General features: G+C 43.6%; 1 protein-coding gene across 4 annotated transcripts in view; it reads right to left on the bottom strand.

The window, feature by feature from the left end:
- The window catches only part of RBMS3 (RNA binding motif single stranded interacting protein 3), a 609,999-nt gene that overhangs the window by 443,897 nt on the left and 152,492 nt on the right, over positions 1–13,610 (bottom strand). For 3 of the 4 annotated variants that reach the window (XM_063325234.1, XM_063325235.1, XM_063325236.1), the window contains exon 1: positions 8,561–9,170. The exons of the other annotated variant lie outside the window; for it this stretch is intronic. In XM_063325234.1, coding sequence (XP_063181304.1) covers positions 8,561–8,635 — 75 coding nt within the window. In that variant the 5' untranslated portion in view covers positions 8,636–9,170. Of the gene's footprint in view, positions 1–8,560; positions 9,171–13,610 lie in introns of those variants that run through there. 4 annotated transcript variants of the gene reach the window in all.

The following is a 13,610-nucleotide window of genomic DNA, read 5'->3' as shown; positions in this document are numbered from 1 at the left end:
TAAAGGGAAGGAGGACATTACACCAGGTGAGTCCCTGAAATCTAGATTTTTAACTCTCCTGCTGTAACTATGGATACCTAGCTTTAAAAACCTTTTGTGATGTAGCGGTATACCAGGCTCCCTTATCTCCTCCTCTGGCGAAACACCTCCATCTGAAGTCCCCTAATCTCCCTTTATCTCACAGGTCACCAATGCACCATCTTCAAGGTTTTGCCAGCTCTGGCACTGCACGTCCAAAACAGCCCCCTGCCCTATCTACTGCATCTTCAAGCTGCCTCTTGCCCTCCAGCAACCCTGGGGCGAAGGTTGCCAGCTTCTCACCCAGGAAGGCAACTAGATCGTATCGTACGTTGTTTCAAAGAACCAGAGAGTTTCTCACAGGCAAGTCAAAGGGGACTGGATGGTTGATCCAGCCCTGACGCCTCCCATCGGCGCGAGGCCACATGCGGAAAGGTCAGGCTCCCGCGCAGCGTCGATACTGAACTTTGAATGGCTCAGCCTGGCCGGTCTCTAAATATAGCTGGGCAGAGGAAGGGCTGTGAAAGGGGGTGGGGAAGGGAGTGGGAGAGAAGCCAAATGAGCAATCAGTTAAATAAAACAACATCATGCCGGTCCACCCGTAAGACTCTGCTGCTCTTCTCTGCCATGCTCTGCAGCACAGTATTTAAGGGCAGCTTCAGCATTTAGTCTATTAATGCAAACTCACAGAATAAGAACAAACTGATGTACGATTTATACTTGGGGAGGGGGGGATACAAATCTGTTCAACAACTCTTCTTGAATAAATTTGAATCACACAGGAGTGACATCACTTCCACTACATGACAGCCCATAAATCATCATCAACCACATGGCACCATCCATAAAACATGTGTCACAGAGACACCAATGAGGAACAAAATATCAGAGAGCTTTACATCGTAAACATGCAATCTTATGTGTCTTCGGGCTTCTACTATGATCTATATAAGTCAGGTGGTTTATTTCATTCATTTGCATCTGAATGAAGTCAATACAAAGAACAGGGGAACCCTTACAGAAAATCTGTCCAAACAATTTCATCTGCATAAATTTATCACAAATGAAACACTTAAAAAGTAAATATTTACTTTTTAAGGAAATGACCATGTTTGATACTGAAGTTGACTTTACAACAAATAAGCAGAGAGGGAATTTATTCCCACCATGGCTGCAAGCAAGCAGAGAAACAAACAAAGAAGGCATGAAGAAAGAAAGAAAAAAAAAGTCTTTGCATGCAAAAGTTGGGAAAATAACCTTTTTCTCTTATTTGACAGGGCCAGAGCTGAAAAGCCATTTAGCTAATAAGAACTTATAGGAGAAGAGATTAGACTTTGCTGAAAACCAACAAAATCAAAAAGACGGTACGGCTGAGCAATTCAACAGGAGCCTCCAATCTGCAGCTACAGACAGGACAAGCAACCTTTGCTTCGCTTCTCCATTTAGAAACTGTATCCTCAGAAAAGACCTACACAGAAAGCTGACTTGTTTCAAATTTCAAAGAGGCTACACAGTATTTTTATCTTTAGAATTATATAAATAAAAGCAAAACCAGCTCTCCACTCTATCCTTTACTTCTTGTGGATTAACCTCGCTTACTCTGTCACAGAAATTGCTAATCTTCATTACAGGCACTGGGCTCCATGTGAGACATCTCCTATGGCAATTAGACTTCCACTACATATAAATCATCTCTCAACTCTGGCAGAGAAAGAAACAGCCAGAAATACAGAGCATCTGGGTTTTGCTGCTCACTCTCTAAAATTATAAATTAGAATAAATAGTGTCAAATAGAAATTATAGCTACAGAAAACCTAAAATGTTGTTAAGTATCAGATGAAGTATGTCCTCACCCACAAGTACAATGTAGAATCATTTTGTAATGTTTTTGGGGGTTTTTTGTTTGGTTGGTTTTTTTTGTTGTTTTTTTTTTTTTTTTTTTACACATCTGTATATTGTTCAGATGCCCTGGTTTTGCCATGGAGAACAGTATGTGCTTTGTGGGCCTGATTCTGCCTTACTGAAGACAACTGAAACTCCTACATTGATTTTTCAAGGGAAGCAGAAGAGATCTCTCTCGCTATAACTTCTATTCAATAATATTATCGTTAATTAGCTACTTAAAATATTGGTACATCATTCTACATCAGTAGACACCATTCTCAGGCTGATACCCTGCACATTTAGAGTTGCTCTCTGTGTAAAAGTGTTTACTTCTAAACTTCCCTGCATCGCTCAATCTTGCCCATACGAGTGGGAAAGCAATTGCGAAACATCACTACACAAACACTCACAATATAGGCTGTGACAATATCTGAGTAAATCACTGTTCTCCGTCTCCCTTCTCTGCCCATCTGCAGTCTTTGGTATGGAACAACTATATCATAAAAGCTCTTATTCACACATGCTTTTGATATTACACTATTTAATCACATACAGCTGTAGCTGATGAGACTGTTACAAAACACAATTTTAATGCAGCACTGGAAGCAAGTTCTGGAGACACATCAACCATTTTCCTCTACATAAAATTTCTAACATTAAAAGACTTTTCTTCAAGAAAAACAAAACAGAAAAAAAAAAATAAAAACAGCTCACTCATTTTTTAAAAAAAATCTGCTTCTCTTCCTGGATACTCCGGAATGGGCTTGTTTGAAAGTGAACTCAAAGTCCCTGCCTGGAGTATAGATAGTGACAAACCCACTTCCCCCACACAAAAAAAAAAAAAAAAAAAAAATTAAAAAACACTGCTTGCAATTATATGCAAAGGGAACACTATCCAGGCTACTTACAGCAAGACCTGAAATGAACTCAGGCATCCTCCTTGGAAAACATCTTTTTTTATCCGGCTTTTAATTCGTGGAAATTTAAGAACTGACAGTCTGATGATTTTTACCAAGATACTTGAATTAAAATCTGAATATACCAGCAAGCTTAATTTGAAAGGCCTCCCCCAAAAAAAACCCAAACCAGTCCAGTTCTGGAGCACTGTACTTTACTTTTGAAGGTGCACCTTGCATAAGGCATTCTAAATTATAACTAATAATACACAGCATTTGCCACAACAAGATCGACATAGCCTAACTTGGCAAACACTTGTAACGTCCATCTTTTGTTATGGAGATAAAATATAGGCTTGTAAAATAAAACTCCATAGCATACAGTAATGCACAAACATTCAAGAGTAAAAACTTGAACTTTCCTTTCCCACAGTTGTGTTTTGTTTTGGTTTTTTTTGTTTAATTTAAACAGACTTGCATTGAGACAGCACATGAAAGGAAGATCAACTAAGAGATTCAACATTGTTTTAATATATATCATGGTGTCCCTTACAGCAGCAAAATTATTTTTATCCGGGCATGTAAGGATAAATGGCACACAGAAATGGAAAACAAACGAGTTCACATATTTCTGCATTTTTCAGAGGAACATAACTTTTATCTGCCTTATTGTTTAAAGCAACTGGCAAAATACTAGAGTAAGATACTAATATTACTGACAAAATTACAGCCAGATTTAAATATTTTTAAATGGCATTTAAACGAATTCATATTTCTTTCAGGCAGCTCTTGCAGGCATTTAAAACACACTGCGACGTACGGAATCAAACAGGGGCTAAGTGTGAACAAACTTCATTCCTAGAAATGCATTTCTCTATTTGCAAGTGTTTGCCTTTACTTTGGCACAATCACATGGGCTCCAGCTAGACTTTTGAGCTCTGGCAGCCATCCAAGCTGCAGATGGTTGGAAATGCAGCCCGAAATCAGTGTGTGGTTGATGAATTACTCCTTACACCTGACCCCTGCTTCACACCAGGCACCAAACACAATCTGAACACTACCAGCCAGAGAAGCCCTGTCAGGCATCTCCGTATCTGGAACGCTTTCTTCAAGGCCTTCTGTATGGCCAGATGGCCAAAAGTGGGGAATGCGGTAAACTCGCTAAACAGAAACGTGAGTGGCAAAAGAGCATGGGATTGGTAGGTACAAGGTGAAGAGAGGCAGGAGCTTTGCACCAATTCCAAAAATACGCTTTCTAAAAGGGGCCGACGGAACGAGGCGTGCTCGTGGCACGCAACTGAAAGAGGTCCACGACTTCATTTTGCCAAAGGATGCCCTAAAAATGGCAAAAAGGAAACAAAACACATACACACACCCAAACATGTACCCATAAAATGACTTTATCAAGCTTAAACTTTTCTGAGTACACCTGTTTGAATTTCACAATTGTTTTTGCCTCAGCTGGGGCACGTATCTGCCACTTCACAAACATGCTCATTAAGCCACTCTTGCCTGCAGGCCAGCCTGCACGCTTTTCACGTCCGTAGAGACAGGATTTTATTCACGTAGGTGTTGGGAAATCACACTTCTTCCTTTTGCATGTGTTCACATGTGCATCAGACACACAGAGATGAAGAAGTATTGTGGCTACAGTAAACGCTGCCTCTCCATTTGGGGTATTTCAGCCTTCTGGCTGGGTAGCGGAGTCAACACTATGAGAGTTAAACTACCAAATCCGAACCATGACTAATAGGTAGGAAATATCTGGAGAATGCATGAAAGCAAACCGCACGGAAATGGCTGCTAAACTGGCATATTTTTACCCCCAATGCAGGTACAGCGGTCACAAACCAAACAATTCCTGTCGGCAGGTAACTGTGGCACCTTCTCCTTTCCACCCAGGCGATTCAGGTTTTCTTCAGTAGAATGTTTGCAGAGAGAGCTTACCACAGCTCTAGGTCTAATCATAAGCCACAGGGAACAAAGACAAAACACAGCGGCTACTAAATTAAAAAGACTCTTTCAAATATCTTCAAATAGTTCGGTTAATATTTTTTCCCCTTTTCATATCATTACGTGGTATTTCATGATGTGTAGTTTTGTTTTCCACTGCGCAAAACAGCAACGAGAAAAGAATTTGCTCTGGCAAGCAAGAAACTAAAGAAATAAATTCAAACCACAATGCGAGATTTGGCATCATTATCATTTCGTATGTGACAGTTTACAACATACTCCTGTAAACCGGTTGTTTGAGTAGTTACGCCATCAGCAAGGATGCAACTAAGGAAATTCACTTAACGTCTCAAAATAAAATAAAAAACCTACTCTAGATTCTCATCAGATATATATGAGCTGAACCACCTCCGTGCAATGTTCTTTGCAGCAAGAACACAAGAGTATCCTTCACTTAACAAGAGTAACTAAAAATGTTTATTCTGAAATAAACTCCTGGGACAACTGGACTCTGCTCTCAGGACCTGCCTAAAGAAGTTCCAACAATGTATTTTCAAACTGCAGTTATCAGACAGCGTCATGGCAAAATGAGAAAAACACAGTTATGTCTTTCCTCAAACTCAGTGCTTGTCCTTAAGAGACATATTAAATTCCTTGCAATTGTCTCTTAAAATTGACCTCCTTCCCCTGCCTCCCTTTTCATTTTTGGTTTGTCTAAATGGGTTTGTCTAAACCTGCAATTAAAGTTTTAGCTTCAGTGGTGGCATCTGATAATGAAGGAGCACAAGTAAACTGAATAATAAGAGTGCGTGCTTCATGTTCCACAAAAGGCCACGAAACACTAAAAACTTAAAGCAATCAGACAAACATATGGAACCCATTTTTTCTATTTATAATCCCATTACCCATATAGCTATTCATTTACACCATTTCTGCACAACAACATGCTAGCTATGTTAGAAGACACCAAACACAGAGTGTAGGCTGAGATCCTGCGCAGCTCCGTGCTCCCCCGTGAGAGGGACGTGATGTACAGTAACGCGGTACTTCTCAAAGAACCACCGAGACAACTTCACCAAACCAGCGAAGCAAAAGCAGCGCTTCACCCAAATGCGCTGGGGAGCACGAATTCCCAAACTTTGCCCGTTGAACGTGCCGCAGCTCCACGTTTCACAAGCTGTACGCAAATGCCATAAGAAAGCCCAGAATTTCTTTCTTAATTACAAATGAATGCCCCCCCCCGCCCCAGCGTGCATGACCATGAGCATAAAAACACATTCTTTTCGTAGAGCTGAATCCTACCATGCTCGGTACAAAGAGCAGGTTTTAGAAAATAAAAAGCTGGAGTTCACAGGACAGCTGGAATTGTACAGGGGTTTATTAATATGTGTTGCTCCAATAGGCATGATAAAAGATACAGCTCTCCACCACAACGTTATTTGATTACCCGACTATTAGCTTTAGACATACAATGGATCTAACTGCTTTAAAATGTCCCAGAAGCTGACGGCTAGCTTTAAGGTAACAAAATCCAGATGCTGGCTGTCTGCACTGCTCTAAACTCTTAAGGTCTATAGAAGAGAAATACTTGTACACGTGTGTATACATATGCGTGTGTATATGTGTTTATTATTTAGGTTTTATGTATGCACTTAGCTGTGGAGCAAGGGAGAAAAAAGAAAAATTAATGCCATATAAAACGTATCACCAATTTGAAATGTTACCTGTCCTTACAGTAATAGTGCATGTGTGCAAAGACAGACGCACACGACTTTTCACGGGGTTGATAATTTTATATACCGGCTATAAAAGTGCGTTTAATTTATTTTTTAAAGCATCAGGTTAAAAAAAGGCACGGTACGGAAAAGCTATTGTTACTATTTTAAGCTCAAATACAAGGTTAATTTCCTCCAAAAGCTTATTTTACAAAGTTAAAAAAAAACGAGCAAAAAAGGAAAAAAAAAAAGCAAAATGTAAGCTACGTGAGTAAAAGGCATGGAATGTCCAATATTTCTCCTCCAATACTCGAGGCTATTGTTCTTTCAAAAAAACACCATCAATTGTTTCATGTCCTTGCCTTGCCAGGTTTTGAGGAATAGCATCAGCCTGCGTCCCCCAATCCCCCAAACAGTTAAAGCTATAGGCAATATTGCAGTCGAGCCTGTGACGGGCTGCTGCTGCAACAGCAACAATACACACTAAATGGTCACAAAGGTAAAATGCAATTTGGATCGACCTTGAAAGGAAGGGGGAGAAAAAGAAAGAAAAAAAAAAACCACATAAAAATCAGTCCAAAATACAAAATTAAAAAGGTTAAGTTTTATACAAAAAAAAAAATATCTGCACAATACAGTGAAAGACAGAGCACAGCAAAGAAGTGAGGGGTAGCCCTGCCATGAATTACAAGGCTGTAATCCTACTGAGTGGTTCTGGTGTCATCGCAACCCCAACCAGCCTGAATCACCGTTTTGACAATCAGTTAATTTATATAATGCAGTAGTCAGGCTATAAACGTTAACGGGAAAGTAATTTTATTAACAAGGAAATATAACTTATCCTTCCAGAACCAGAGCCACATCAACGTGCTTCAAACCAAAAGTCTGGAGAAGTCAGCCTCCCCCGTGGCACTTCACCACACACAGACGCACACGTCAAATGTCCCATGTGTTAAATTTGCCACAGAAGCGCAACGCGTGTATGTGTATGCAGTGCCACACGCACGTGTGTGCGCCCTGCCTATTTTTTTTTTTCCTCCATAAAGGATGTTAGTTCATTAACTGAAACTGTTAATCAGTGGCTGTGAGGTCACGCTTCAGAATAGTTTTAAAATTTTTTTCCCTTTTTTTTTTTCCTTTAAATACAGTGTCCTAACAGGGTTGACAAACTTTCGTTTTAGGGATTTCTTTTGTTACTGTCCCTTGGTCACACAGGAAATCTTTTCAGAGAGCAGACTATTATACAATGGCATTAGAAACATAAAGCTTTAATTAACTAACTCATGGCCAGGTAGCATCGACTTCACTCAGCCTCTTTAGGAGGTGCAGGCCTGCTCTCCAGTCTGCTGGCATTTTAAAAATTATTAAGAAAAGAAGAGAGAAAAAAAGGAAGAGTCCACGCTTGGATCCGCTCTCCGAAAGCGGCTACCCGCTGTTTCTACACCTTTTAAACGCAAGAGAGTACAGCCGTATCATCCTCAATATTTAATGAAATATTAAAAGCGGTGCAATGCACTGAAACAAACTCCGCCAGATTCGGTCGGTTAGCTCCGAGCTCCACAGCATCTCCTCCTCAGCTGATTAAAAGTTTGAGCTGCCACAGACAGCTTTTCTAACAGCAAAATGCTTTTAAGCTCCCGATAAACTGTAGAGATCACTGGAAAAGCCACCAAAACACTGTTTCGTGCCTGATGCTGTCCAGAGCAATCTTTATCCGATGCCATCATAAACACGCTACCTGCCCGGTGTAACGATAGCGTTAACCGCGCCGGTCTCCCTAAACAATAAAAGGAATTAGCCGACGCCAGCAGCCCTTGGGGAAAAAAAAAAAAAAATTAAAAAGAAATAAAATAAATAAAGAAACGAAGGGGAGGGCAGGCAGTAACCTTCCTGCCTCTCTCACGCCTGCTTTCTGCCTACCAGCTCGGCTCTGCGTGACACCGAACCCGAGGAAGGGGGGGGGGGGTGAGGGGGAAACACACACACACCAAAAAAAAAAAAAAAAAAAAAAAAAAAAAAAAAAAAGCAAGCAGAAGCGAGTCGGCGATTTGCGCGGCTCCGCTCTCCATCGCCCGCCGAGCGCCCGGCCCCTACCTTGGTTTGGAGATAGTGGGGGTAGTAGTAGGTGTACTGGGGGTACATTGGCTGCTGGTCCAGGCGTTTGCCCATGTAGCTGGAGTCCTTCTGGCTGGTGCAGGGAACTCGTTGGCAGGGTGTAGTGCCCCAGGGCCTTTCTTCCTCTCACGCCGCTATTCCTGACAGCGCGGGCGACGGAGGAGGAGGAGGAGGAGGCGGCTGCCGAGACTTCCTCGCCGTCTACCGTGCGCTACTTCCAGCGCAGCCAAAAAAGCGCCCGCACGCACATATATATGTGGGGGGGCGTTGTGCGGGTGTGTGTGTGTGTGTGCGTGGGGCTGGGTGGGTGGGTGGAAGCCCCCTGCCCGGCTGCCCGCGGCGGAGCAGCCCGCCTCCCCCGCTGGCAGCAGCGTGCCTCCGGCCGTGCCCGCTGCCCGGCTCGGGAGAGAGAGAGAAAAGGAGGAGGGAGGGAGAGAGAGAGAGAGGAGGGAGAGAGGGAAACGTCCTGCCAGAGGAGCCGGGAAGACAGTGCAACTCCAAACCTCCGCAGAGCCGCTCGCTCGCTCTCTTCGTCCTCTCCTCGGCTCGCCCCGCTCTCGAGCCCTCCCCTCTGGCTCCCCACCCGCCCCCCTTCCAACAACCGAGTAAAAAAAAAAAAAAAAAAAAAAAAAAAAGGAAGAAAAAAAAAAGGAAAAATAAAGGGGGGAAAAAAAAGAAAAGAAAAAAAAAGGGGGAGGGGGGGAGGGAAGAGCCTTCCCCAGCCTAGTTGCCGCTGCCTCCCTCACGGAGTGACATGGTGCTCAGGGCTCGTCCTGTCTTTCATTCAAACCCCCTCCGCGCCGCGCCGCCGGTGGGAGGGACCTCGGCGCGCCGCTCCCCCGGGAGGCCGGCGCAGGCCCCGCCGCCGCCGCCGCGCCCCCGCCCGCCGCCGCGGCCCCGGCTCCGGCTGCGGCCCCCGCCCCGCTCCGCCCCGCTGTCCGCGGCCCCGCCGAAAAGCGGCCGTGGGACTCGGGAAATCCTAACGCCGGGGGCGGGGTGTGTTCGGGGAGAGAAGCCCTACAACGCATGTTTTATTTAATTTTTTAATTTTTTATTCCCCCCCCCCCCCCTTAAGAAACAGGCAGGGGAAGGACACGGAGCCCGGTCGCCGAGTAGGGAAGTCGTCGTCCTCCCTCCCGCCCCCCTTCCTCAAGGCCTCCTCAGAAAACTACTCCGTACCGTCATCCGGCACTCGGCGGAGAGGCGACCCGGGGCCAGGCATATTAAATACATACTTTGTTAGACCGCTTATATAAGACTTGGTTTATTTAAAGTTGGAACAAAATGGAGGAAGAGGGTGAAGAGGAAACTCGCCCGGCCTCACTTACGGGTGCCTTCAGCCAGACGCATGGAAAATGCCACAGTGCCACAAAACTTACCCGTGGCTCCGTTACCCCCTAAAAAAAACCCGCCCCCCCCCCCCCCCCCCCCCCGCCTTCCCTGGCCGCAGCGCACCCTGCGGCCCTCGGGCCCAGGTGAGGGCCAGCAGTGGCCCCCGCAGCCGGCCAGGCGCCCCGCACCTGCTGCAGATCCCCGTCTGAGCCGGACCCGTGTCAGCGCAGCCGTCCCAAATATTTATCCTCCGAAAAACGAGAAGGAAGGGTATGTCTTGCTACAGGACTGTAAATCACCAGGGAGAAAGTGCGCGAATAACAAAATGTTTCCTCTTCTACACAAATCCCAACGTTTCTTCTATTTTTTTTTTTTTTAATCACTTATTCCTTTAACACGTCATCAGATTCCTGGGCCTTTCTACAGTGGCTTTGCCTATTTATAAATTAAGGGGGTTAAAAAAAAAAAAGTGGGGCAGCAGTTTCTTTCTGGTTTTATTTAAATCATCGGTAGTATTGCAGCAGGATTGTCAGCTGCTGTATTATCAACCAAATTGCTTCAGAAAAAAAAAAAAACCAAGAATTATAAAAAGAATTTCTTTAAAGGGACACTTCTCAAGGCTGGCAGAGCTAAAATTAGACTTGCCAGCTGTGTTTTGGTTTGCGGGCACGTGCTTGCACATGACAGGAACATGGAAATATCACGCTTTACTCTGGCAGTTTGCTCTTCTCGTAAGCAGAGGGGGTTGTTCTAGATCCCTATAAGTACCCCATAGCCAGTTAGTTCAGGAGCAAAGAGAGCAGCTGAAGGAAACAGGCATTGCGGGAAGCCATACACATGCTCAAAATACCGCCTATAGATCTGCGTACACTCAACAGATACACTCTGCTTTCATCACCAGGCATGAATAATCATTAATTATTGGCATTTAGGTACCAGTCCTGTGCCACATAGTAGGAACGAGGTCCCACTCTTACACAATTATTTGCCCCGTGCTTCAGGAGCAAAACTTTTGCAAAACCAGTGCTCTGTTCCCAGAGCACTGGACAGGCATTAACCGGGCGCTCCTGCCCATCCAGAGGAGCACTGTGGAGCACTACCACCGCCCCAGCTCACAAACCTGCCAAAACACCTTCAGAAGAAAGGCCAGGTTGGGTAAACTACAGAGTATTTTCAATTCCTACTGAAGTCCAAGCTGGCCAGGACCACGTGGTTCCTCAGGAGCTCAGAGCAGAGGTGAATGAAGAAGAAAGATAGGAATGGGAGGAAAAGCCTGCAATTCCCGGCTCCCAGCCTTACGCTGGGTTTATATTGCTGCTTAGCTCTAAATACGCTGCCTCTCATGGTAGTGTGTGATACTCCAGCTATACTCCTACTTACGCTCTTTTTTTCTCTCCCCCTGTTTTCCCCCAGGGTGAAATATACTGTTTGAGGGTTGGTATCTGCAGAAGTGAATAGTGATTACTTGACGGTAGGTGATACTTTTGAGCCTGACAACTTTCAGATTGTTCTTTCAACTGCCAGAATTAAGTTGTTGTGCTTCTCTCCCCACCTTCTCACTTTTCCCTCAGGATATTAACGCAGTTTTTCTTGCTAAGCAGTTTGCTTGTAGAAGTGGATGTAACCAGATTTGGAGAAAGAAAGAACCTATGTGTACAGGGTGAAATAAAACAGAAATACTTAGGAAGCAGAAAACCGCACATTCTTACCAAGACATCTATCTGAACATGCAAAATTTGCTGTGGCCATTATTCTAAGACCAGAACGGACCATTTTGGCTATTTCACCTGACAACTATGAGTATTTCACAGCATGCTATAAAATTTCAACACAGGATTTCCACACACACACCCATCACAGACACTGACCAGTAGCACCAGCTGTTCTCACAACTGGGAAAAGGTCGGGAGCTGCAGGAGAAGCCGGACCTGTTACCTGAGCAGGTAACAGCTCCACCTTCCTCTTGCTCTCTCCCAGCAAACGTCTTTAATATGCAGATGGTTTGGATTTCCTTTTTCATCTGTAATCCTGATGAGGTGCCCAGCAGTCGTAACAAACAGCAGAGACTGCTCACCACCTTGCATGGCCGAGCCTTCAGAGATGCAAGATAGAGCAGAGGCAGCAAAAATAGGAATTCAATATAAAGGAGTGGGGGACCAAGGGGAGAAGACAGGAGGCAATATAGCACAGCAAAAATGCAAATGAACCGCCACAAAAGCAGATTTAGATAGCACACAGCCTCTGAACAAATGCTAGCGCTGGAAAATGGAAAATTTCCATTTGCAAAATACAGACATCAAAAAGATCATCTGTGACTCGGGAGCACACTGTTTAAATAGAATCCCCTTCATTTTCTGGCCTGTGCATTTGAATAACCGAATCCACTTGCAAACTGAAATAGCAGTTTGCCTACCGAGTGTTAAGTATAAATGTTCCTCAAAAGAAAAGACAAGCTGTTCGATCCCAGTGAGCAACAGCAAGCAAACTTCACAACTTTTTTTTTCCTCCTATTGGAGGCTCATTATCAAGCCCAAGCCAGGGCCACTCGCGGGAATCCAGTGAGAGACCCGAGTCCCAGCGCACCCGCAAAAGGCACTGCCAGCACCGGTGTCACCAACTTGGGCGAGGGGGGGAGATTCACACAGCAGGCGAGCAATAAGGATCTCTTCAATGGGAAATTTAGAAATGAAATAAAATAAATGGGAACAGATCAACTGTAAACCAGACAGCCAAACACGTTTGGAGGCAGGTGCCAAAGGATATTAACTCAGCAACAACCAAAGCAGTGGATAAGAAACCCAGAGTTAACTGACAGGAAGAAAAAAGAAAAAAAAAAAGAGAATGCTTCTCCTGGCAGCCTGAAGTACAGAAATTACATATGTTTGGATGTATTTTTACCTTTCATAAAATGCAGATTTCTTCATTCACAAAAAGTGAGTTAAAAGAAAAAAGCGGATACCTAGTAGAAGAACATAATTCAGGGGTTCTTATTTGCTAAAATACAATTTTACTTACACATTTTTGTTTTTCCTTTAAATGAGCCTTTTATCTATCCTATGAAAACCTTCTAAAGTCACAGGTATTGGAATCAGGGAGTAATTCAAACATTTTCTAGCTCTTTGCTCTTGAAACACAGCAATATGTATTCTAGAAATATTCACTTTTGACAAAATTATGTCAAAATTGTCTAAGTCAGGACTAGGGAAAATTTGCTTGTTGAGCAGCAGAAATACAGCTACCACCACCTAAAGCAATATAATAGGTTAAAGAAAAAAAAAAAAGAACACTTATCTTGGGCTTACATTTTTGACGCTGTCTCTCTGCTTTTATTCTCTCTATTTACTCATTAAAGCTATTTCAAAGGAGACCATAGTGATGCTTGACAGCTTGTTTACAATGGGTTACAAGAAGAATACTGATTTTATTTCTAGATCTGTCAGCTTCTTCAGTCCAGGTACCTTAAAACTATATTGATGAACACAGAATCTTGCTATTTAGTAGTTCATTTATCAAGCTGATTTGCCTAAGGATAGCTAGCTGAATTTCTAACAAGCGATATATCCTGGTGCAACCACCAGCAAAGCATGTGATAACCGTGGAGGAGGTGGGGAAAAAAAAAAAAAAAGAGACAGAGGAACAAAACACTTAGCTTAACGACGACAGCATTAAGTGTCTGGGATTGACAAAATCTCTCTGA

Source organism: Chroicocephalus ridibundus, chromosome 2 (genome assembly GCF_963924245.1).
Source record: "Chroicocephalus ridibundus chromosome 2, bChrRid1.1, whole genome shotgun sequence".
Taxonomy (NCBI): Eukaryota; Metazoa; Chordata; class Aves; order Charadriiformes; family Laridae; genus Chroicocephalus; species Chroicocephalus ridibundus.
Note: the sequence above shows the minus strand (reverse complement) of the source record. Positions and strands in the feature narration are given on the sequence as shown.